Below are 27194 nucleotides of genomic sequence, written 5' to 3'. Positions count from 1 at the left end.
TTGGGCAGTGACTTGCGCATCAGACACAAATGGAAAAAAAAAACACCCTTTAACATCAGCATGATACGTGGCTGGTCGACATTATAGTTTAAGGGTGCGTGGTGGCGTCGGGGGAAACGTGGTGGGACAAGAATGCAAGTTAAGACGGCAAAAGTCCAAGTAGGGCAGGTGGGATGGGTCCAATAAACACAGACTTTCACCCGGGAAAGTGGTGTTTGTGTCCTGTAAGATTATAAAGCCAAACCCTGTTCTTTTTTCCTAAATTCAACCACCTGTGTTAGTTGTTGGAGGAAAAAAAAGTCAATTCGCGGTGTTGTACCGACGTAGTGCATTTATTTTGAAAGAGACTGTATGTAAATGTTACATTCTCTGTGAAAACATAACTTTATTTTGAAAGAAGACAATGAATGTAACAGGCAGAACTTGACACGGCGTCCCAGAACGTCAACAACCAACGCACCCAGGGTACCTTGCACATCGTATGTGGACGTGGAAAGTCCATGACCAAAATGTCAATATCTGACGAGGTCGGAGAGAGAATGTGTTGAATTAGGCAGTTATTCTGAGGGAGCACATCCCCGCAATATTCAAATATGCTCAAAATCAGGGGAGTAAATATAGACAGGGCAGGCAGTGCAGTGGAGGGGCCCAATTGCTACCTGGAAATGCGCCTGTGGTCAAAGACGAACTCAAGTTACATAAAAAAAAGGGGTGATTTTCAATATATGCCCTCAAAAATAGTAATTGTAAAATATTATCAATCTGTAATAAAATAAGCTCATTCTACATAAACTATAAAGATATAATTTAACTATAAAAAAACTGAATCATGTGATGAGACGATACGATTTCCAGCAGCTAGTTTTGGTACAAAATCTCTCAAGACTGACAAGGTGGGCACATCTGCAAGCAGATATAACATAAGAGCGGCAGTGAGACACACTGTCAGTTAAATATACGATATAAAAGCCTAAAACTCTGTGTGTGTGTGTGTGTGTGTGTGTGTGTCTGTGTGTGTGTCTGTGTGTGTGTGTGTCTGTGTGTGTGTGTGTGCTTCATAACTAGTAACTGGGGTGCACTGGGGCCCATCATAATCGCCAGTAGAGGAAAAAATAACTGACAAATGACGAAGATAGAGAAGAGAAATATTTGTTGTTTTTTATTCGAACATATCATGCATTATACAAAACATTTATTAAGCAGAGCAAAATAAAAGCTGAGGACAAAAATCATCTCTCAAAATGCCTTTAGGTTTAAAATGCATAGAAAAAAAATCAGATTATTTCAGCTGTTTTTACATCACATGAGAAACAAAATTTGATGATTTTCACATTTTGGGTTCTGAATTCATTAAAGTCACAAGAGATGCTGAATGACAAAACCCTCTTATTTTGAAAAACACATCTCTTATTGACACTAACACTGTAATAATATTGACAGTAAATACATCCATTATTATCCTACATGAGTAACAGACTACACTTTATTCACTTGACTAAACCACTAAATGGATTACAGTAATATTGCCATTATTGGACTTGCATATGTTTTAATACAAAGAAAGCTAATTTGCGAGCATGCTAAGCAGAGCCACACGCAGCCTAATAACAAAGCATAACAAACCGTTTCATCGAATAAATGAAGAGATTCTCAGGAGGCTACAGCTCAGATCACATGTGCAGTTAATCCAGTTTCCGCAGGGCTTCGCACAGTTTCGCCAGTTCACCTGAAATAAGAAAAACAAACAAATAAAAATGTAGAATAAAATAAAACAGAGTTGTCTGAAATGGCTGTTAAAGAAATGCATCAATTAAGTTTCATAAACTGACCCATTTACACAAAAATAGCCCTGTTATGTCATCCACGCCTGGTTGGCTCATGCCCCACTGTGCTGCTGATGAAACCTGGCCCAACCTTTCAACAGCTTTATGACCACTTACTGTAATGTTGTTTTTTCTTATTGCATCATAATAACTGTGTAGCTCACAGGGGGTTCAAGATAAATCTGAGGGTTACATGATGATTAAAGACAAGAAAGCAGAATTAAAACAGTCATGATACACAGATTACGTATAGTTTTTGTTTGATATTTCTATAATCTTTGTTTTTTTCTGATTTTACCTCCTTAAGGAATACTACAGTGAACGGAGAATCCAAAAACTGAGAAAATTCTTGATTAATTGACGTCATGGGTGGCCACGTTTAACAACAGCAAAACTATGTCAAAAAATTAGGGATGGACGATATTGGCTTTTTTGCCGATATCCGTGATGCTAATGCAGAATAACTCATTTGGCCGACAACCGATATGGATATCAATATATCTGCTTTTTCCCCACCTAATTTTAGAAATCACCAAGTTCTTCCGAAGTGGAATTAACAAATACTCCTATTGTAATGGCCCACCAGCAGATGGAGACATGAAATACAATGCTTTGCATGTAATATTCATTCATTGTGCAAATTAAGAAAAAGCACATTGGCTAATTCTGATTTTAAAGGTGATATTTGCTGATACCCATACTGTGCTGATATTATTGTGTATCCTTACAAAAAATCTGTTAACAAACTCTGACACAACTCATGTAGAACAATCCAAGTCTTGTTCATCCAGTCGTATGCTCAGTACTTTCCAAACAGACAGACCTTTCTGACCGGGAACTGAAATAAAAGTGAAACTTATCTATGCTCTCTTCAAAACCAGACTCCATTGACAAAAATGTAGGAAGAAGAGAGGATAATGTAGGCAAGTGTCACTTTCAGTTCAGTTCCCTGTCGTAAAGGTCTGTCTGTTTGGGAAGTACTGAGCATATGACTGGATAAATGAGACTTGGATTATAGTGCACGAGTTGTGTGAGAGCTTATAAACAAATACTTTGGCATTTTGCTGATGTTAAACTTTGCTCCAATTGAATAAGAATTCTCTCTGGTTTTGGATTCTTGGTTCACCATAAGCACGTGAGAAGAACATGGACATTAATTCATTGTAATGAAACCAAATAAAGATTGGAACCTGCTTTAAATAACTGATAAAAACAAATTAGGTAAGGAAAAAGAGATTTTAGTATCCACTCCACAATGAAGGGATTAACTCATGGGGGTGACACGTACTGCTGATGCTTTCAGCCAGGTTGCTGAGCTGCTTGGTGTTGTCCAGCACTTCAATACTCTGGGTGTAGGGGTTGTAGCGCACTGAGAACGGTTTGGGGATGGTGGCTGCAAATTTCCTGTAAACAGACAGACGTTAATGTTAGAAAAACTTTGTATGTAACCTAAACTTAAAGGATAACTTCGGTATTTTCTCATGTTTTTGTGTCTAAGTGACTAATGGAGACAACAATTTTGGAAACTGGTCCAGTATTGAGGGAGAGGTCTGCAGCTGGCAGCGGCAAAACAGACTACAATATAACCACCTGGGGCATTTGGGCACAAACGATTTATGTCTACTTAAAGTGCTTGTTTTTTCCACTGACGGGTTCAGATTGTTCTTTTAAGTGTCAGACAACTTATGGAAAGGATCCCTACAGAGATAGACCTTTTTGTTAAAGCCTCCTGAGACCTCAGCTTTTGTTTGGTATGCATTTTTAATTTCTTCGAGCTATTTGGGAATGTGGGACCTGTTAGGTATAAAAAACTAAGCATTGTCTTTGAACAGGAAGTAGTTTATGATAAAAAAAAAAGACGTCCTCATAAGGGGACCATGGGTTTATTTTTAAAAGCCACAAACATGTAATACATTACATTGCATTACATTACATTGTAAAACATTGCTGTACAAAACGGATGTCCATTTTGTCTGTAGGAATAGTCTGTCACACCTGACTGGCCTGTGTGAAATGCTGGGATAATACAATATCAAAGTCCAAGTGTCCTCAAACTAGACGATAATATAGTCCCAGTGTCCTCAAATGAGTCCTGATTAACAGCATTTAAGCTTGTTACTGTTGCTAAACTATCAGCACCTCCAAGTCTGAGGCCATGGTCCTCAGCCGGAAAAGGGTGGATTGCCCACTCCAGGTCGGGGGGGAGGTCCAAAAAGCGAAGCTCTTGATTTACCGGTCGATCTATGTTCCAACCCTCACCTACGGTCACGAGCTCTGGGTAGTGACCGAAAGAACGAGATCGTGAGTACAAGCGGCCGAAATCAGTTTCCTCCACAGGGTGGCTGGGCTCAGCCTTATTTAGAGGGTGAGGAGCTCGGACATCCGGGAGGGACTCGGAGTAGAGCTGCTGCTCCTCCACATCGACAGGAGCCAGTTGAGGTGGTTTGGGCATCTGGTAAGGATGCCTTCTGGACGCCTCCCTTGGGAGGTGTTTCGGGCATGTCCAACCGGGAGGAGACCTCGAGGCCGCCCCAGAACACGCTGGAGGGATTACATCACCCGGCTGGCCTGGGAACGCCTCTGGGTTCTCGCAGAAGAGCTGACGAAAGTGGCTGGGGAGAGGACTGTCTGGGCTCCTTTGCTGAGGCTGCTGCCCCCGCGACCCAGACCCGGATAAGCGGAGGATAATGAGTACGAGTACGACTGTTGCTAAACTTGGTCAAATTTGTTCCCATATCAAACTACAAATAAACAAGTTTCAACCATTAAGTTTGATCAGGTTTTGTACCTTGTACACTTCTGTCAGGATAAGCTGTAGACTGAGCATTTAAGTGTCTACGGATGAGGACAACAAGTCAACAAGTCAAGCAGAGTGATGTGTAAGGTGCAGGAAACCCAAAATGTCCTGTAATGTCCTCACAGGAGGACCCAGGGTCTCAGGATAGAGTAAGACCCTTTTTGTTTCACCAGAATTGCCAACACCAAACCCACCAGACTCCATTTAAATAAACAGTCATTTTAGTGTGTATAGATGCAGCATGTTTTCACATATTACTGGGTGATTTAAGGGCTTATTTAAACCAAACCAGAGTCGGTGATTGTTGGAACAGTGGAAAGTCTAAGATGGTTGTTGTGAGTTTTAATTTGTTTCAGTTGACTTTGAATAAGGTATGTTATACGATGATAAAATTAATGTTTATTTAAATGGAGTCTGGTGGGTTTGGTGATGGCGATTTAGGGGCTGTTTCTGGTTAAACACAGGATCTTACTCTTTAACAGTAAGGTCGATCTCTGTAGGGATCATTTCCTTACATTGTGAGACACTTAAAATAACAATTTGAGCCTGTCAGTGGCAAAACAAGTACTTTTAATGGACGTAAACTGACGCTGAGCAAATGCCCCAACTGGTTACATTGCAGCCTGTTTGTCGGCTGCCAGCTGTATAGGTCTCGCTCAATACCGGACCAATTTTTGAAAAATTGTTGTCTCCATTTGTCACTTACACATAAAAAGATTGGTATTAGGGTCCAGGTTGAAAATACTGAAGTAACCCTTTAAAATTGTATAAATGCAGGAAAGCTTTAAACCATATCTTTTTTTAAAAAAACAGCACGTCCTTACCTCACTTTCTCTTTGGCGTCCTCAAAGCTTTCAGCCACAAAGTAAACAGGCTGGTACTCTGTGATTGGGTATTTCTGGAGGGAGGTCTTGGAGGGGTCGAAGGGCAGGATTTTGGGCTTGTCTGTCAGACAGTACTGAAAGAACACAGTGCAAAAAAGGATATATTTAATCCGGCTTTTTACTATATGGATTTCAGTTTCTCAGTGAGCGTCTCTGTTCCCATCAGTGCTGTCAGTAAACAGGAAGTGCAGCATGATTCAGGACTCTGCTGTCTCGTTGATGTGACTTGGCAGAGTGCACATCCTCTGCTGACAGCGGCTGATGTAACTGGTGACCTCGATAGCGAGCTGTTCATCCATCTCTGCCCCCACTTACCCACTGAACAACTTTACCCACACCCCACTGGGCAGGCAGGCCGACTCCCCCAGTGACACATAAAACCCCGATCTGAGTGGACCACTAACCCACTGCCTGCTCTGCTGCTGTTGTGCAATAAGGTGAATGTGTCATAACAACACATGGGGGGGTTGAGCTATCCATCTCGCTGCTGCGGGGGTCCGTGTTTGCTCAAAGTGATGCACAGACTCTGACTCAAACACATATGTCACCCCCCTCCTTTCTTACCTGCAGCTCTCCGAATGATGAAAGCAAGCCAGCTCCGTAGGCTTTGATCTCTGAGCCCTGCTTACACAGGCCAAACTCCACAGTGAACCAGTACACCTGAGAACACACGCACGGTTTTATGAAAGTATGATCTATACACCAAACTCAGGCAGGAATTCATAAAAACAAGGATGGTTGAGCTACAGAAATCCACAAACCCAGAGACCCTTGAGAAGATTTGATATCCAGCACGAGGCAAGGATACTTCAACATGCGGACTGAAGGAGCCGCTGATCTTATGATTAGTGGACGACCCACTCTACCTCTGAGCCCCAGCCACCCTGTGTGTAATACTCACAGTAGCAAGTTTCTCAATGAACTCATCAGGGGCACCGAGGGAGGCGAGACCGATTTCCTAGCAGTGCAAAGACAAAGATAATCAAAAACTATATTTAGATTTTAAATATAAATAGATCAAAGTTAGAAAGCTATATAAGGTATAAGTCTTTCGGCTTTCTGCTTTATTTAGTTTTGTATTTATTGTTTATCTTTTCGTCACCGACAGGACAGGTACCTGTGAGAATTGGGCGAAACTGGAGTCAGCAAACAGAGGAACGTGTCCCAGCAGCTCGTGGCAGATGTCCCTGTATTGAAAAAAATCAAAATGACTCTTTAAAAATCACACAAATCTGTATTTCTGTCCTTCTTTTTATGAACAGAGTTTGTCCACACTCACGGCTCAGGTGTGTATGTGGGTTTCGAGCCGTGACGAATGTACTGCGTGGAATGAAAGACACGGAAGGCGAGTCCAGCCAGGAAGTCCCGAGACGAGAGCAGGCCGGCCACAGGGCGAAGCCGGAAGCCCGTGCACGCTGCAGGAGAGAGGCAGAGAGATGAAAGAGGTGAGGGCTTTGGGTGTGTTGAATGAGGAGTCAGTGAGGGCAGGGAGAGAGGAATAGGAAGTAGGGCATTTGAACAGGCCCTGCCTCCCACAGTCACCACCCCGGGGTTTCCAAAATGACATGAATGATAATAGATGGAGATGTCATCAGTGGGACCTTTAGGGTCAAATACAAGACAGGACTTACACTGCAGGAAGCGGGAAACGTCCTCCAGCTGCGGGATGTTGTCCTGCCTGTAGCCGCAGTATTTCTCCAGCAGGGGGAAGACACGGTTGTGTTCGCGGCAGGCGTGAGTCGGGTACAGAGTCTTCAGCTCCTTAAACACCGTCCCCCATGTGGTCTTTTCTTCCTCTGTGTACTCCACTCGAGGGATGATTTGGCCACTGGGACAAAGACATGAGGTTACTGTTTGTGTTCTGGGCTGTTTCTTAGTTTAGTGAGTTAGTAGAAAGCACTGCAAAACCAAAAATACATATCTTTCCTCTTACCTGTAGTGCTGTTTATCAGTCTAGATAGTTTTGGTGTGAGTTGCAGAGTGTTGGAGATATCAGCCGTAGAGATGTCTGCCTTCTCTCCAATATAAAGGAACTAGATGGCACTCAGCTTGTGGTGCTCAAAGTGCCAAAAAATACATTTGAAAAACTCAACATCAATGTCTCTTTACAGAAATCATGACCTGGTTACTCAAGATAATCCACAGACCTTGTTGTGAGCACTTTCATGTCAGAACTATTTCCCTTCTACCAAACTACACCCACCAGACGTATCACTGTGTGCATCTGCTCATGGACGAGAGGCTCGTGCTCATGACAGCACAAGACGTAAACACTAATGATGTCTTCCTCTGCTAAGCTGCAACGTTAGCTAGCTCAGTAGTGCTAGGTGAGCTAGCAGCAGCTGCATGCTTCCTTCTGAGTATGGATACTTTTGGTGGGTACATTGGCGCTTTGAGCACCACAAGCTGAGTGCCATCTAGTTCCATTATATTGGAGAGAAGGCAGACATCTCTACAGCTGATATCTCCAACACTCAGCAACTCACATCAAAACAATCTAGACTGATAAACAGCACTACAGGTAAGAGGAGAAATACATCTTCTTGGTATTGATATTGGTATTGGATATCATATATACACACTGGTGTTCATAACTCGTAATATTTGTAATGACTGAGCCAATTTTACCTTCCTATGTGGTTGGTTGATCTACCTATAGTTTCCTGAGGGGTTTCCTAAAAAGAACTGCAGTTATTCAGTTGCACCGCCTCATTTATTTGAATTTTAAAGGTACGCTATAAGATTTCTTAAAAAACATTCCCTCTCAATCATCATTTATGACCTGCTAGATGTTTGTGACTGTGTATTTATCTGCAGAGACTCTGCCCTTTTCCTGTGCTTTGTCATTTTCTCCTTATTTTGCTGTGTTTGAGACATTCCAGTCCTTGGCCCGTTGCTCTTCTCACTCTACATGTTACCACTAGGACACATAATCCGCAGCAACAACAACAACATTAGTTCCATTTTTACGCAGATGACACACAGATTTATTTCTCTTTCGACCCTACCATCAACCAGCAACTAAACACTCTCCAGGTATGCCTAAATGAGGTACAAATCTGGCTGTCTAATAATTTCCTTCAATTGAACCCAGACAAATCCGAAGTCATTATCATAGGCCCAGGCACCACACACAATCACATCTCACCACAACTTGGCTTATTCTCCACCAGCATCACCCCTAGCTGCAGAAATCTTGGTGTCATTTTTGATAGTAATCTCAACTTTAGTCAGCATGTTAAAACAACTGTCCGGTCTTGTTTCATCCAACTACACAGAATCTCCAAAATCCGGTCCTTTCTGTCTCCCAAGAACCTGGAAATTGTCATTCATGCATTCATCACATCCCGTTTAGATTACTGTAACTCCTCACTCCTCACAAAGTCAAACAAAAGAGTACACATAACCCCGATTTTAGCTTCATTACACTGGCTACCTGTGCGTTTTAGAATTGATTTTAAGATTTTAATGATCACTTTTAAGGCCCGGATGGGACTGGCCCCTGAGTACATCATAGACTGCTTAGTCCCATATGAGCCAAGGCGTAGCCTGAGATCCTCCGGTGGGTCCCTATTAGAGATTCCAAGATCTAGATTGAAAACCAAGGGGCGACCAGACCTTCGCTATCAGGGCCCCGTTGCTCTGGAACGACCTGCCGGAGGAGATCAGGCGAGCCACATCTCTGTCCTCTCTTAAATCTCTCTTACAAACACACTTTTTTAAATGTGCTTTTACTTAATTGCTGTTGTCATCTAATAATGTACTCTAATAATGTCTAATGTTTTCTATTTTCTAATGTTTTATTGTTTCTTATGTTCTTATAATGTTTTTATATTATTGTCATTTTATTGTAGTTAGTTTAGTGCTCTACAAATAGAGCTTATTGTTATTATTAGTATTATTATTATTCCTGGCACAGCGCTCAGGTGAGGTAGGGACTTTTATAAAAAGGTTGCAGCCAGGTGCCAGATCTTAAACAGCAGGCATCTAAAAAGGATGCTTGAAAATCGTAGACACAGTTCTGAAAACCCCCCACAAATCTAGCGAGGTAACACACTAAGCGGACAGAGTTCGTTTCAAAATGAATCTGGGGTTGGCTTTCACTTTTACTTCTGCTGGCAATACTGTATACAAACAGCAACCCACCATCACTGCACAGTATACCTTAAGAAACACCAAGATATAATTCCTTGAAAAAACTACAGATCTCATTTAAACCCTCTTAAGTATTCACTTTTTATTCATTTTTACTTTATTTCTGTTTTTGTTGAATTGTGTGCTCGCTTATAGACACATTTTTACATTTTTAATTAGGATTATTTAATGGGAAGTGCCTCCATTTTCCCTATCTTTAATAACAATTTTAGGGACCTTCCTAAGAATTTGCAAAGGAAACCAATTTAGACCACTTTAGTCAATTTTTACCTTGCTGCAGTCAATAAGTCCTGCTTCCTCCACACTGCACATCTTAATAATGCCACAAACAGAATCATTATCCAAACATTCTGCGGATATCATCAAACGAATGTGTTTAAATTGGTGAGTTGTTCATTTTAAGGTTTCCCCCAAATTTCCCAGCAACGATAGGCTGCATGAGCAAAGCATCACTTCATTATTTGTGAGTATCATGGTCTTTGTGTGTATAATTAAGAGGTATTATTCAGAGGCACAACAAAGAGTGCCAAATACCCACCGAGCATTTACATAGCTGTGTAACACTAAGGCCCTTTAAATCCACCACTGGCTGCCTGCAATTCGTCCCTATTTGATTATGATAATTTTCAAAGCAAAGTAGAGAAAGAAATCACCCAAAATAACCACTTGAAAACACAAATATATCAACATAGCTTCTTTTCAGGCTTTAAAAACACACAAAATACGTGATGGGGTTGTAACAGTAAGATTTCTGGGAGTAATTACTGTCTGTAGTTGTAGGCGATGTCAGCAAACTCCTTCCTGCGGGCTCTGTACACTGGATCTGTGAAGCCCTGAACACACACACACACACACACACACACACACACACACAAAGGAAAGCCATGTTAGATCTCATGATCGCAGCCTGGCCACTCACAGCTAAATCAAAGAGTGGAAATCCTCTGCTGAGGCTAAACCCTGTGGCCTTTGACAGCATTATGCACTCCGTCTCTAATAAGAGCTCACAGATACATATTCAAATGAAGCCTTTGTAGAGTGTTTTTCAGCTTATGATGAATACATTCTGCTTTAATGGCGGTGGTAAAAGGGAGCAATTATCTATAATTATAGGGGCTCAATTAAAGCAATGACATCAATTTGTGTGTCCAGATAGTTTCCATTAGAATAGACGGCAGAGTGCAGCCTGTCATCTCCACAGCCTCGCCTTTCATAACACACGTGGGCGTGAGTGGACACGTATTCACACACAAACACACACACACACACACATGCGGAGGCAGGATGTGGCACACAGACAGTGACGGATGTGTCAGTCCTTACTGGGTGATCAGCATCCAGCTCAGAGCCGTAACTGAGGATCTGGTTGGCGAAGCGGTCCAGGTCTTGAATATCATTAGGGAACCATGGCACTGCAGAGTGAAAACAGTTATTAAACATGGACAGTTTGTTTTGAGTCAACACTTCAGTATCATTAAAATGATTTAAATCCAAATTAAAGTCCAAATTATTCATTCCACAAACAGAGCTCAGGAAATGAATAAATTCAGGATATTTTTACATGGTGTACGTTTGTGCTCTGTGGTTTTATGTGGTTGCAAACTGAGTTTTGGGGGTTTTACGGAGCCCCTAAAGTCCCAAAAGGTAATATATATTTTTGGAAATCTTGTGCTCAAAAGATAATAACTTTGATCATATGCATCCAAGTAATTATTTTGTGGGAACGAAATAAACTATGTTGTGGGAACAAGTTAATATCTCAAGTTATTTATCTTTTGGGAACAAGTTTTCTTATGCACACAATTTAATTATTTTGTGGGAACTCGTTATTGTGCGCGGAGGTAAATTAGCTTTTGGGAACAAGTTATTATCTTGTGCACTTAATTTAACTTTGATCTTGTCGCACAAGTTAATTATCTTGTGGGAACTATTCATTGTGCACACAAGTTAAGTATCTTTTAGGATATTATCTTGTGCGCTTAAGGTAACGTTCATCTTTTGAGAACTAGTTATTATCTTGTGCGCTCATGTTAACTTTCATCTTATGCACACACGCTATTATCTTGTGGGAACAAGTTAATTCACTTGTAGGAACTTGTTACTGTGCGCACAAGTTAATTATCTTTTGGGAACAAGTTATTGTCTTGTGTGCTCAAGTTAACTTTTCGTCTTTTGGGAACAATATATTATCTTGTGTGTACAAGTTGATTATTTTTTGGGAACAAGTTATATCTTGTATGCTCAAGTTACCTTTCATCTTGTGTGTACAAGCTATTGTCTTGTGGGAACAAGTTAATTCACTCGTGGGAACTAGTTATTGTGTGCACAAGTTAATTATCTTGTGGGAACAAAGAAATTATCTTTTGGAAACAAGTTATTATGTTGTGGAAACAAGTTAGTTGGCTTGTGGGAACTAGTTATTGTGCAAACAAGTTAATTATGTTGCGGGAACAACTTACTATCTTCTACGCACAAGTTAATTATTTTTTGGGAAGTTATTTTCTTTTAGGTAGGAGTTGTTATCTTGTGGGAGCAAGTTAATGTCTTGTGCACATGAATTAATTGTTCTTTGTTTTTTTTTGGAACAAGTCCCGCAAGGAAATTAAACGGTGTGCACAAAATAAAAAATTTTATCTTTCGGAGTTTTTCAGACTCTGATGATGGACATTTTTCACTAACTTTGCAGACAATTTGATAAATCAGCAGTGAAAATAATTGTTTGTTGCAGCCCGAACATTGTGTGATTCTTGACCAGTAATAATCAGTTAAGTGCAGATTGGTATTGCTGTTGATAATGGAGATGATATTTTGCCAGTGCCGTGCCATTTTGACACTCAGCAGAACAGGAATCAAGGGTCATCTGCTTGTTCTTATGGATTTATGACACTGAAAAACACTCGTGCCCAATCATTAATCTGCATTTGTGCAGTGTGGTCCAGCCTGAGGCCCCAGGAAGACAATATGTCCCTGCCAGGCTCCTCCATAAACAGACAGTCTCCAAAACAGGCCATAAATATCCCCTCGTCCACTTGACCCTGACCACCAGACCACAGCGTCTACACCGAGGTCAAAGCAGGATCCATGGTGGCCCTGTCTTTCTCTGCCTGCCATGACCTTGGCATGGTCTCCTTCCCTGTGTTAGTCTGGGACCAGGACACAGAGCTCCTCTGTTCCTGCCGAGCCTGTTGGTCCTCAGTAGCTAAACTAATGTCATTCTGGAAACAACTAATAAAGGGGTCTCGATGTGAGCAGTGGGCCATCAGTCTCATCGGCGACGCTGGCTGTCCATTACCCAGTCTGGATGGGGGTATAAAGCACCATCCAACCACCCAACAGCTAACACAGTGCTCAGTTGATAAATGGACTGTTTCAGCTTTATTGATCTCCACTGAATGAGATTTTTAGCCACACTAGTTGTGCGGCTCCAAGGGTGGCAGTGTTGGTTGGTGGCTCCATCATCCAGACTGATCTTAACAGCTGTTGGAGTGATTGCCACTAAATTTTGTACAGATATTTATGGTCACCAACAGATGGACCTTCATGACTTTAGTAATACACTGACTTTTCTTCCAGTGTCACAAAGTTCTTTAGTGAAAAGCCTCAACAACTACAGGATGGACTGCCATAAAATCAGGTTCAGATATTAACGTTTCACAAAGGATGAACCCTAACCAACTTCTCCTCTGGCACCACAAGCAGGTCAAAAGTTTCACTTACATGGAAAAATATCTTTAAATCTACCTGGAGGAGAAATCCAAAAGCTGTTAAAGACATTCATGATCCCCAGAGGATGAACCTTATTAACTGGTGATCCCTGACTCTTCCTCTAGCACTACTAGCAGGTCAGAATTTTCACCCACTTTATGTAGCAAGACATATCTATATATACAAGATAGATTAACACAAAATCATTCATGATCTCCAGAGGATAAACCCCACTGGCTGATTTATCCCCTGACTTTTCTTCTAATGCCACCATGAGGTGGACATTTTTGTTTTTTGGTGAAATGCCTCAGCAACTATTAGATTGCCATGGTATTTGGTTCAGATGTTCATGTTCCCCAGGGACTGCATCCCATTAACTTTGGTTATCCCCTGACTTTTTTCTAGCTCTTCCTACCTAGCACTACCAGCAGGTCAAAAGTTTTGATGTATGTATCAAAATATCTTTACGTCTTCTAGATGGATTTACGCAAAATCTGATATTTATGATCCTCAGAGGACAAACCATAATGACTGTGATGATGACTTTGGTGACCCTAAGACAATTCCTCTAGTCACCAGCTGCAGGTCAAAAGTTTCACCTGTGTGGCAAAATATCTCGTAATCTACTTAATGGTTTAGCACAAAGTCTGTTAGACATTCATGATCCCTAGAGGATGAGCCATATTTACTTTGTTGATTCTCCAACTTTTCCTCTCACCCCACCAGGAGGTCAAGAGTTTCACCCACTGTGTGTAGCAAAATATCTCCGAATCTACTGGATGGATTAGCACAAAACTTGATAATGACATTCATGATCCCCAGAGGATAAACCTTTCTGACTTTGGTGATGCCCTGACTTTTCCTCTCGCAGCACAAAGAGGGTGAGATTTGTGCTTTTTTTTTCACTGAAATATTGGACGATTCGCCATGACGTTTGTTACAGACAGCCATGTTCCCCTAAGGAAGAATCATAATAACTTCATAAGGATCCTCAGACTTTTCATCTAGCGTCATCATCAGGTCAGATTTGCAATTTCTAATACTTTGGTAAGAAACCAAAAAGGTGCAAAACTGATGACATTCCCATCATCCTCAGACGTTGTAGTGTTAAGTGATAAGCAGATGTTTAGTATGCTACAAAGAAATTGTAAAACGGAGAACATACTAAAAAGTTGCATTGTCATTGTGAGCATGTTAGCATGCTGACTTTAGTATTTAGTGCAAAGCATCACTGTGCCTCAGTACAACCTCACAGAGCTACTAGCAGACTCATAGTCTTAAAGAGTATAAAAATACTAATTTGTGACATTAGGGGAATCAAAATTCACTAAACCTGTAGTCAAGTCTTTGGCTCTATTAACATGTGACACAAAAATGTAAACACTCCTCGCAAAGTAGTTGGTGACTGACACAATATTATAATTTAGTCAGTGTGATGAATCAGTGGATAAAGAGGGAACTCTGGTCCTCAGACAACCATTTGTAAACTCTCCTCTCACAGCATGTGGAGCATGTTATTTATATTTCATGCTTATCCTCTCACTGTAATTACACAAACTCTCTAACCTGTGTCCTTCTCTTTGTTGCGTGACAGCTCATGCACGTGGCCACTGATCTGTGTGCGCAGGCCGTCGATAACCTCATCCAAGGCCTGGGAGCAGGTGGGGTCCACGCTGATGAAGAACTCAAACTCGTCTTTGTTCGTCCGCGAGGGACGGGACTCGATGTGCCTCAGGTTGATGCCCTTGTCCTGTGGTTGACAGAGAAGACAAGAGGCGATGGTGAGACCTCATTTGTTTGGGTTTTAAAGATGTTGTTGGTCAAAGGCAAACGTTGCATCGTAGAAACAAAGTGGAGAAATTACATGCATATAAGAGATACAACTGAGTGCTTTTGCTGCAGCACTGCCTTAGTCCCACCACCAGAGGGCGTTGTGTTGTTACTTAATTGATGACTATCTATCAGACTTTGTGGAGTCCACCATGACCACGGGTCAGAGCTGCCTTGAACTCTCCCTTTGCAAACTGACACTGAGACAGACAGACAGACTGGACATGCATAGTAAAGGCATTCAGGACATACTGGAGTGGTTAACTGCAACATCAGCCAATAAATCATTTTGCCCTGCCGGCATTTAGACTTTTCTCATTCTGCAGCATGAACACAAAACTCTTGGGATGTTTCCAGAATCTTCTGAATGTGAATTCATCTTAATATCCAAAATGCAAAATAGGCCCCGGCTCGTGCTGGATAGCGTGACTTTAAGTTGTAATTACCATCAAAAATGTGTTTTTGTTTACGTAACATTGGGGAGGGAGGAAGAGGGAGTGCGTTGTTCTCTGCCTACTATAGGCCAAGTGAAGAGGAGGGTGTGTGCGACAAGCAGGGCCTCTCGTTTTCTTCCATCTGGATCCTATTCTGCATTTAACAGCTTTTCTTTTAAGTACCATGTGGTCCTGCATCCCCCAGAAGTGACAGAGCCTGAGTCCAGATTGGCATATGAAAGAAAACATGACTCGCTTTTTGTGATGTGCTGTTCTCTTTTCACTGTCATCAGATTTACTGAAGCTTTCTCAGCATGTCGAAGGAGGAAAAACAAATCAAATTCTCAATTATTCAGCTTAATGGCTGTAATTGATTGAATATATTATACAGACAGTGCACAAAGGGAAATACTTCAACATGTGTGCCTGGTCCAGCTTAACCCTAAATCCTAAACCCGGCAGCATGCAGAGGTCATTTAGTCCGATTTCTGTACCCCTCTGAGCCGGCACGCCGATGTTATGCAGGTGACATTTACCCTCCTATCATCCTGACTAAGGCACGAGGTCAAGGCCGGCGCGTGGCTCTGGCTCTGGCTCGTCACATGAAAAACCACATTGTCGTGTCACATGCACTTGAGTCCCCTCACGGCTAAACAGTGTGGCGGTTTTAGTGTGCAACTTTCTGACTGAAATATAGAGATTAGGCATTCACGAGATGAAAATGAACCCGTGATAAGATGCCACGGCTGCACGGGTAAACGTTAGCACATTGCTTGGCAGAGCAGTCGATTTCAACTTGTCACAGAAAACAAAGACATGAGGAAGAGGTGCAGCGTGGTGCGTTCAAAGGTGTTTTTAGGGGAGTCATTATGTGTTATGTTGCTGTAACAGAGAAGGGGGTGTGTCGATGGTTTGGGGGTAATTTGGCCTGGTTTTCAGAAAAGCTGGAGAGAGGAGGAGATAAGGGGGTGGAGCAGGGGGAGGATCAGGAAAGTGGGAGTTCATAGGTTCAAAGAGGATCCTGATGTTTACTGCTGCATTTGGAAAGCAGCATTTGGCACATACTTAATACTGAACAGAGTCAACCCACTTCTCTTCCCCCTGCAAACTCACATGTCAATCCAAAAAAATATTTTCCTTTAGTAGAAAACATCTTTCATCTTGTGATGTTGCACATGTTTTAACTGCTTTGCTGCAAAATGTTTGGGTGATGAACGCTGTGTTTTGCCTGCGAGAGGAGCAAACTCGGACCTTGATATGACGTCCGTGTTGAAGATTAAACAATGAAGGGCTGCCAATCAGTGTTTACTTCGAGCCCCTGTACAGTCACGTACACATCTGCAAAGAAATTTACTCTTCATGTGTTTTGTTTAATGTTAATCAGTAACTTTACAATTGTGAAAGACCTGACCGAGTTTCATCATCAGCGTGTACATCTGTTCTGATCAGACCATCAAAGGGTAACTTCGGTGTTTTTCCAACCTGGATGCTTTCTTCATAGGTTTCTGTGTCTGCGTGATTAATGGGAACGAATGGTTTTGACTTGGTCCAGTACTGACCAAGAGAGCCGCAGCTGGCAACAACAAATCAGTGCAATGTAACCACTCATGGCATGTTCGCACCGTCAGTTTAAGTCTACTAAAAGTGTTTGCTTTTGCCACTGACAGGCTCAGATTGTTATTATACATTTAAATGGAGTCTGGTGGGTTCTGCAATCGTGATTTTGAGGCAGTTTCTGGTTAAACAAAAAGGATCTTATCCTTTACAATAAGCTCTATCTCTGTAGGGATCCTTTCCATAATGTTGTCGGACACATCACATAACAATCTGAGCCTGTCAGTGGCAAAACCAAAAACTTAGGAGATGCAAATTAAGAGTGTAAACATGCTCCAAGTGGTTACATTGCAGCCTGGTTCACTGCTGTCTCCTGCAGCCCTCTCGCTCAATACTGGACCAGTTTAAAAAAAATAGTTCCCATTCCACCCTTAAATGTTTCAAAGGGAAAATGCACTTATTTGCTTTCTTGCTGAGACGTATATGAGAAGGTTGATGCCACCGTATTATCTCTTAATTAAAGTACAAAAGTATAATCACAAAGTAAAATGTATTACTACTAAAATGACCCCTATCAGTGTGTTATTATATTATACAGGATTATTATTACTGATGTATGAACATGCAAATGGTGTTCTAATGGAACACTCCACCTATTTCACACATGAATTTCATTTTATCACAAATCAAGTCCATTTTTATTTTTATAGTGCCAAATCATAGCAAACGTTATCTCAGGACATATAGGTCATATAGAGCAGGTTCAGAACAGAGACTCAACAATTCAAACAAATTACCAACAAATCCTCCGTAGCTAACTTTTTGAAGCAAGGCTCTGATGAAAGACACGCCATGTGCTTCACCTTTTTTACGCAGCCACTTTGAGCACCTCGAGTTGAAAATCTCTGAAGTTTATAGAAAGGCACTGGTGACGTCACTGCTGCTCCTTTAGCTAGGGTACTGTCACAATGATGTTGCTGGTGAGTGTTATGCTTGGTACGGTCACTACCTGGAGCTCGCATAAACGGAGCCTGGGTTTGTTGAAGGTGGCAGTGCTGTTTGGACTGAGAAAGCCTGTGAGTTTATCTTCTGTATCTCCTTTAACTTTAGCTTATATTGGAGTTATGATATGTAGCATGTTAAATAGAGTATGGTGAATGTGCTAGGAAAGGTAGTATCGGCACAGTCACTACCTTGAGCTCACATGTACGGAGCCTGGGTTTGGTTGAAGGTGGCGGTGCTGTTTGGGCTGAGAAAACCATATGTAAGTAAGGTAAAGGAGGTTGTTGGGTTGGTGCGGGGAGCAGTGAGACCTGGCATTAGGGGAGTGTCTCTGGGACACCAGAGATCACTGTCTAGCCTCCTGGAGGTGTTGTGGGACCAACTAGACGAAACACTGGTGAAAGGAGGTTCCCACCCGATGACCCCAAAGACATGTTAGTTATCACTGCTCACTGGTCTGTATAGTTAAGCCTTGCCATAATAGCTTATCATAGGGCTTAAGGCCCATTTATGCACCCTTTACGTATGAAAATGTATACATCCGTTTCAAACGATGTTACAGTCACTGCCCACATACTTCCACGCGCCCTTTACATTGGCATGGATGTTAACCAATATATCCACCAGGAGGCAGCCCAGCGTCAAAAGTTTATGACAACAACAAACTCAAAAACAAACATGGCGACTGTGGAGGAGATATTGGTAATGTACCTCTTGCATAAAAGACAAAAACAGGGGCAGCGTTGTAGGAGGCGGTGGTCGGTGAGGCCGTTAAATACATCGCGACTGGAGGACGGAGAATTCTTTTCTCTAGTACTGCCAATGAAAGAAATTGAATTGTTATTTCTTCTTCGTGTCTCACTAGAGCCCCCCCCCCCAGATACCAGTGAAAGTACGATACCAGTGAAAGTATCATGGTTCTGAGTAGTATCACGATACCACAGCAAAAATGAGGCAGATGTGCCTTTTGTCATTTATAAAAAGATAAATCACTTTTCTATAATACATCAATGATATTTCAATGGAATAAATTACTTATTGACTTATTCATACTTCAAAAACAGCATCAATAAGTGATTAACATAGGGGAGATCAAAATAAAATAAATAAATAAAATAAAAATCAAACAGCCACCCTCCTCCCCTGACAAGTAAAGAACAGTCCCTTCATGAGTAAAGAACAGTCCCTAAAGTGCGGTGAGGTTTGTGGACCGTTACCTGCCACAAAGAGAGAAATGTGAATGGCTCGTTTCTTCTCTGACACATCACATACCTGTGTGCCGCCACAGCTCGGCTGTCCAGGTACTACTGGGCAGTCATGAAATCAACAAAGAGGAAATTTTTGGACACTGGAGCTGGACTTCCCCGTTGCCGGTAAGCCTTATCTTGCGGCGTATTTGACAGGAATACGGCGTCTGTGAACCCCGTTCAACCCACAACTGGCAGGATTCGCCTTTCGTTTCTGCTGCTGGTTGAAATCTGTACTTGCATAGCGTGCTGAATGATTTGTTTTGCTTGCGCAAGAGGGTGAGTGTCCATGCGCAATGGCGTTGGACTTTGAACTTATCCCACAGTAGTGGTACCTGAGGCACCGTAGTACTACAGTACTCCAACAATGGCAACCAATCATGCAGGACATGGTCTCAATTTGCGTGACACGTGAAAAGAGACAGAAATGCTGTGCAGTCCCACACAGTGCGGGACGTCTGGTCACCGTACTTAGCCACTCGCAAGCAGCAGCTAGTAGAGGGCCCCATTAGGGGGGATTCCAACGTGGTGTTGTTGTTGCATTGTCTATAGGGGTTCCATCATATTGTCATTGATATGGACCAATGTCAGCCGTCTCTGGGGGCCTCCTTCCAGCTCGTGGCCCTAGGCAATTGCCTAGTTTACCTGTCCGGTTGCGACGACCCTGCTAACGTAGCTTTAGGTTAGCTACCTAGCTAACATTAATGTCCAGATATTATTGTCATAGAACATACTCACATACTCCCCAGCGTGCCTCTGCTTATATTTTTTAAAGATTATTTTTTGGCCTTTTTGCCTTTAATGACAGGACAGTTGGAGTCTGAAGGGGAAGAGAGAGGGGATGACATGTAGCAAAGGGCTATGGGCTGGAATTGGGCCTGTGGCTGCTCTGGCAGGGACACCGCCTCTGCACATGGAGCTACTGCTTTTCTGCTGAAGAAAAACGCTATGTGGACACAGACCGTTAGAAACTAAAAGTCAAGGTTTGTTTTTAAATCTGACTCTTGCAAGTACCCTAACTTTATAAAAGTGTATTAAATTGCTGGAGAGTCCCTTTAATATTGCAGTTTGTTATGGTGGACTGCTTTATAAACTATTGGCTTGTTAAATCTCTACCAAGGTATCACTTCATAGGCTGATATTTTTTGTATGTCAAATCAAAATTTGAAAAGTAACCAATATAATGAGTAAACATATTTTTAACTTTTACAAATGTGGTGGAACAGAAGTATAAAGGAGTAAATAAAACACTAGTTAAGTACATATACTTCAGAATTGGACAAAATAATGTAAACTATACATGAGCGATCAGGTTTTCAGTTGTGAATGTTTTAATGTTTGACTATTTCATTACTAAAGAAGCCCTGGAGGAGGCGGGTGAGTGGATCGAATTGTTACCTGGCATGTTTGCACAGCTGACACACAAACATTTGAGATAACCTCAGTTTGTTTAGCTTTGTTCTTTAAAAGGTCACAAAAGGCCATGAACATGAAAACGACACCAAAACAACTACACATCTCTCATCAAGTCAAGAATCAGACGCGCTCACTGATGTCCTCACAGTTCACAATTCACGTCAAGGAAAACCTGCTATTCTTTGGTTGCAGCTGAGAACCAACTTTTCAGGTTTCGAGGCAATTAATTTTTTGGCCGAAATACTGAATGGTTCAAAATTAAGTGCAGAAACCAGAATGGAAGTGGTTTCATTTTGGTGGAGAAGGTGTAACAGTGTCCGGAAATCAAAGGCAAATGAGGCCAAATTGGACTAAGGAAGAGGAAGGTAGCTTGGCTTTGTCCAAAGGCAACAACATCTGCCTACCAGCACCTCTAGAGCAAACCCACAGTAACTCACATTTGTTTACTCTGTAGGAACAACAAACATGATTCACCATTTTACTGGGAATTATGTACAGGGCAACTGACCCTTCACTACACTGGCCAATCATAACGTAGCATCGGGTCGGCTCAGACCAGGGTCCGACAACAACACAGCTGTGCTCCACTGACTCTAATGCAGTCATTTCAGATTTGTGGATTTGGAGCTAAATGTTGTGTCTGGGGCACGTCATGTATTTATGATACTCGTTACCTGGAGAGGCTGGAAAAAGATATACGTTTCTTCCCTGTTCCAAAACCAAAATCAAACCCTGAAAAGTGTAGGGTTAGCTTGGTCTCGCCACCAGACAATCAGAGATCTCCACCTTCTGATAGTCTGGGGACACTCCTTTCTAAAGTGTGTTTAACACACCGGCGAAAGCGGCCGGCAACAAAGCAACGCCTCTTGCATTTTTGAAAAGGACACGCCCTCCCAGAAATGTGCGCTCCCCCTTTTCTCGTCCGCAAGGAAACAAACACACAGAGAGCTTGAAAATGGATGCCGAGAGATTTAACAACGTTTTATCAAACGTGTGCTCAGTCCACAAGATTGTGGAAATGAAGGACTTACAGCGAGTTGAGCTATTTTGCACCGCTACACGTGTTTCTAGTCGGACTATGTTTACGAGCACAAGAGTTCAGCGAGCCACCGAAGGACCGCCCTGCATATTTACTATTGGTTCTGCAACGTAGGGAGTTTTTTTAAACTCTGAAATTGTATCCGCCCATCTAAACACAAAATAAAGGAGAAAGACATCAGTCTTTAGTTAAGCAAAGCGTCTAAAGACTGACTTGTGAGTCTAGGGTTAGCTAGCTAGCTACTGAAGATATAGCCTACTGAATGTATACACATGCTGCTTTTGCTTTGTAATGATTATAACAGTGAAACAAAGACCAACCCTGCTGTACAGGAACCAGTGAAGGGAAGCAGGGAAACTTTGCTGATATTCAACCACCTGTGTGTCATCACATTGAGATCCCTCCCTGTCCGACAGCAGAGGTCCAGGTGCTTCTAACTATCTTTGTCTTTTTGACCTGTTGTTGCTGCTGAGTCAGTTTGACATCCTGGATATATCCTTCAAACACAGACTGTAGACATGTGAGTTGCATCGATCTTCTCAACTAACTCTCAGCAATAAAAGTGAAGAAGTTTATTTCCCATGTCAAACAGTTCATTGAAACATCTGGCTTAATTACTCTCAGACTTCTTTCCTGGTAAGTAATTTAAAACAGCAAAAGGAAGCGAATTATGTTTTCTGTTGAGATAATGAGAAAATGTTGCGAATTCACCGACCTGGACAGTTGCAAAAATGCAAAAATGTTGTTCATTGACAATGTATTTAATTTGTTTTCCACCAAAACAGGAGTTCTTGGTGTGTCCTGTGAACCGCAGACAGGACTCTGGACGCAAACCCAGGATTGTGGAACTCTGAGACTTGGTGCTCCAAGTCGTCACCATGACTCAATTATGAAAACCATGTAGTAATATACAAACAGATTTTTTAGGAGACAGTGTTGTTATGCCTTTTAGAACAAAATAAATTATCTGTTGAGGATGCACTGCATTCACTTGAAGAAAACAAAACAAAAATGTGTTTTTAACCACATCATGGAGTGGTTAGTTTTTTGCCATGTAGGCATAACCGCCTCAGTAGTAAATTAACATTCCTGCACACTCTGGTTGGTGTTCAGCTGCAGGAGTGAGATCCTGAGCGACAGGATTGATCTTCTAATGATGGCTGAAACTGTACATGTGTCTGTTTTATTGTAAGTCAACCCTGAGGATGACCAAGCAGGGTCAGTGGAAATATGAGGCCTCCTGGTCAACAGTGACAAGGTGATGGCGTGTGTGTGTGTGTGTGTGTGTGTGTGTGTGTGTGTGTGTGTGAGTGAGCTGTCAGCTGAGAGATTTACCTCAAAGAGCCGCAGGCCCTTGGCTAAAGCTCCAACCTCCTCTTTCAGGGAGAAGATGCAGGAGATCACCTCGGACTTGTCGGTCTCCTCCTCCAGGTACATGGAGCCCCTTCGCTTTCTCTGAAAAAGACGCATTTCAGGAAACAACATAAGGCTTAAATTTGGAGTTTATCTTTGTTTGGACATTTTGTCACACAGGCAGACTCTCAGAGGGGCAGTAAACACAGCGTTTACTGCAAGATGCGAATGAAATGAATAATGAAACAACAGAGGGATACTACATGCAGTCATTTTTATAGTTTATCTTTTTATGACCTTTGTGATACAAAACACGTGTTTCTTAAGCTAAATCTGGCCGCTGAATGGGCAAGATAGTCTACTGACTCTAACAAAGCTCTCAAAACACCACAGTCCCACTTCAAGAGGAAGTGTAACTCTCAGATTTTAAGAGATATTCTAATTGTTGTATCTGGGATCAGACCCCATTCTGCACATCTGTGTTTAAACACGGCCTCATGTAGAAGGAAGTGCATGAAATCTAGTTGGAGGTCATGACATTCTGTATTTGAGGCCTCTGATCTTACGGCTTAAAGCCTTGACACCTTTAACCTTTTAGCCCAGACCTCTGCAGTGGGAGTGCTGGTATTGACCATAGACGAGAGAGGGTTTCAGGCGCATCGCACCGGTTCGCAATATCTTACAGCTGTAGAGATTCCTGCTCAGTCCAGATGGTCATTTATTGAAAACACTTCTTTGGGTGAAGTCAGGTCATTCGGGATAAACAAGGTTTCACATCTTGGGCTCTTTAAATATTCGCAGCCAATCACTAAATATGTTATTTCATTGTTACTACGATATTCTTCATGTGAAACAATCATTTTAATGGGTCTGAGATGACTACAATGATTGATTATCTCTGTTTTGGTACGAAAAAAAATACTGCAGCGAAATTAATAATGGTTGTAGTCGTAAATGTCGCATTTTATTGACTTACAATACAATACTTTCCCCAGTGGCACATTTGGTGCCCTGGGCAAGTGTATCGGGGTTCACATGACGTGGGATAACTTGCCCATCTCCCCCAGCGGGCAGGTAAAGTGTAATGAGCTGGGGAGGGGGGGCCAGGGTGTGACAGGAACCCAGAAAAAAAGGCCTTTGCTGTGTAGTTATGTTGTTGCCTTATGTGATACTTCACAGTAATCGTACTAATAGTATTAGTAAAAGAAAATAAAAGCTAAACATTTTGTTTTGTTCTCTATTTGTGGCGCCCCCTATGGACGATGCCGCTCTTCGCATTCTAGCACTTTCACAATACACTTGACTTTTTATGAGAAAGGGTTTTGACTGATGCGTTCAGGTAAAATGGGACGTTTTCCTGAAGTGAAAATGCTATTGTTTGCCACCCTGTCGCATCATATTTTTGTCACTTCAGAAATATTAAGGATGATGCAACTGAGCAACTGACATTTTTTTTGCAGGCCGACACAAAAGTTAGCCTCGCACCTGTTCCCTCGTCAAAAAGTGTGTACGATTTTTCCATTGGATTATTGCTTAAAAAAGCTCTGTCGCAAAAAAACATTTACAGTACTTGAGCCTGATTTATGGTCCTGCGTTAAATCAACGACGTCGCTATGTCGTAGGGTACGTGGCTACGCAGAAGGCTCGCCATAGCCCCCGGCGTAGCCTGACGTGCACCTCCCCAAAAATGTAACTACACGTCGCGGCGACACAGACCCAGCGCAGACCGAGAGGGCTGTGATTGGTTTGCTTGGTAGCAACGCATTTCCGGTTCCGTATTTCCAGATTGCGTCATCCCCGCCATCTTTAAACATCTTCTGTTGCGATGTAGATGTTGCAGTATTAAGGCCCATTTATGCTCAACGTTCAATACGGATACGGACGGAGCCGTCTGTCCGTGCTCCGGAAAAGCTGGAAGTTAAACAAAAAATCAACTAGAGACGACGATAACCATTCAGGAAAGGAACGCAGCCTCTTACCGCTCTGGCGGTGAATTGCACCGCGACGAAATGGAGCGACAGAGAAGTTTCACGAAGGGTTCACGACAGCGTCACGGCAACGACGTAGGTACGTCGTAGGTACGCTGCAGGACCATAAATCAGGCTTTACACGTTTTGTTCGGCAAGATAATCTTCACAAATGAACACCACTTTTACGATTGCTGGAGCCTAAATGCAATCGCCAGAAGTAAAAAGCTAACGTTAGGCTATAAATGAACTACACTATGGTCGCATGATGTAGCATCACCAGCATAACAAGACCGTACAGTCGTGTTTGGTGCATCTTGACGAAATGACGTTCTGTAGTCTCATTTAGCCACTTGTTAGCAACCACCTATTTAAGACACGTAGAAGCTTCAATATTCACAAGTGGGTATTTACTGATATATTTTATGTTGAAGAGCAAAACATGAAAGTCTCCTTAGCTTGTTTAAACCACAGACCTTATTTCAAGTATCTAACCAAAAAACAATTTAAAGAAAACCCACTGACTTCAAGACGAGGCAAACAGAAGTGCTAAAATGCTAACTCATTTCTGGGTTTTAGAACTCTTTAAATAAGACTGAGCCATCTTGTTACACACACAATGTCCGTTGTCGACAATATGGCAAAAAAGTTGGACAATCTTTTTTAATGACGAGCCACAGGTTACGTTAATGATTTCACAAATTACTGATTGAACTGACGAATGGAATTAACCATTGAAAAACAGGACTGTCCCATTTCACTTTACCAGCTGTGTCATTTTACCTGAACGTGTCAGTGGAGTGAGGTGGGGGTTCTCGGTGTATTTGAGGGTCCAAAGTTTCTTGGCAACATAGAGACTATTAACAGTGAGACTATTAACAAAGGCTTTAGAGTTTTAGGTTGTTTTTTTGTTTTTTTTGAGTTGATTGAATAAAACTCTATACATAGGCCTACATATGATTTGTGATTTGTGCATGCCTTGTCATATTCCCCAGGTTTATTATGACAGCACATATTGTCCATTCTCAGTAACATCAGCTGTTTTTTGTCTGCTCTTCACTGAGGCAACTTTCCCTGCTTTGTCTGCTCTACCTGGAATATTCCAGCTCTGACTGGCTCTGTCACTGTTGTTGCATTAAAAGCAGCCATACAATAACTTTAAGTTGTTTTCTGCCTAAAATGACCACAACATGACAGAAGAACACAAATAAGTAGATGCATTTCTGTGAATAAAAAAAGTGGGGCCACAGCCAAACGCAAAGGACTGATGAAGTTATATTCTAACATGTCATAAATGAGATTTACCCCAGACTCCTGCTCCTCTGTCGCTGCCTCTGGCCCGTAGTTTCCATTCACTCTCTTGTACGCTGCGTCCATCCTCTTTGCTCTGCAGGTGAACAACCTGTGTGTGCTGATGCTGAACTGTGATAGACCGTGTGTGTGCAGCTCCTATCTATAAAACCTCTCCGCTGCACCGCCAAGCCACGTGACACCACACCCCCCTCTGCATCGGTATGTCACGGGACGGTTGTTGTGAAACAGAATCACAATAGCACATCTGGTTCTTGTTGTCCAGCGGAGCAGGGCTGAAGCTGCCCCTCCGGATGCACGCTGCTGCTTTGCAGCTTAAAGTTTTTATGTTTAGCTGCTGTCCGGATGTGTGTTTGTGTTTGTGCAACATGACGGTGAACATGACCTGACACCAGGTACAAGTCAGCGACGGTAATTACCCTTTGAGAAAATATATTTCAAGTACAAAAGCAGCACTCTTTATGCAGAATGTCCCTTTAAACTGGTGCGTTAGTGTGTGCATCACTGTAACGTTGCAGCTGGTACATGCGGTATGTAATTACTTCATGTAGTGCTCCAAGCTTTACCCACAATGATGCATCAGTTTAATCTGCGGGCAGGAGACACTGGGGCCTACTTTTTGAAGCACCGAAACGTCACACCACAAATAAAGTGTCTTCCGATGTACAGCTGACCAC

The 27194-nt window shown here is 42.1% G+C and overlaps 1 protein-coding gene across 1 annotated transcript; it reads right to left on the bottom strand.

Annotated features, from left to right (window-relative positions):
• Positions 1-1135: 1135 nt before the first annotated feature.
• pah (phenylalanine hydroxylase) lies at positions 1136-26670 on the bottom strand. Its single transcript, XM_049566889.1, has 13 exons — positions 26512-26670; positions 23222-23341; positions 14931-15114; positions 10983-11071; positions 10425-10492; positions 7136-7332; positions 6784-6919; positions 6622-6691; positions 6406-6462; positions 6069-6164; positions 5445-5578; positions 3112-3227; positions 1136-1726 (listed from the first exon to the last, which is right to left on the bottom strand). The coding sequence occupies exons 1-13, from the start codon at positions 26581-26583 to the stop codon at positions 1683-1685; spliced, it is 1383 nt and encodes a 460-aa protein (XP_049422846.1). The 5' UTR covers positions 26584-26670; the 3' UTR covers positions 1136-1682.
• Positions 26671-27194: the final 524 nt, after the last annotated feature.

This window comes from Epinephelus fuscoguttatus, linkage group LG22 (assembly GCF_011397635.1).
Source record: "Epinephelus fuscoguttatus linkage group LG22, E.fuscoguttatus.final_Chr_v1".
In the NCBI taxonomy this organism is placed as follows: domain Eukaryota; kingdom Metazoa; phylum Chordata; class Actinopteri; order Perciformes; family Serranidae; genus Epinephelus; species Epinephelus fuscoguttatus.
The sequence above is the reverse complement of the archived record's forward strand: the minus strand, read 5'-3'. Positions and strand labels throughout refer to the sequence as shown.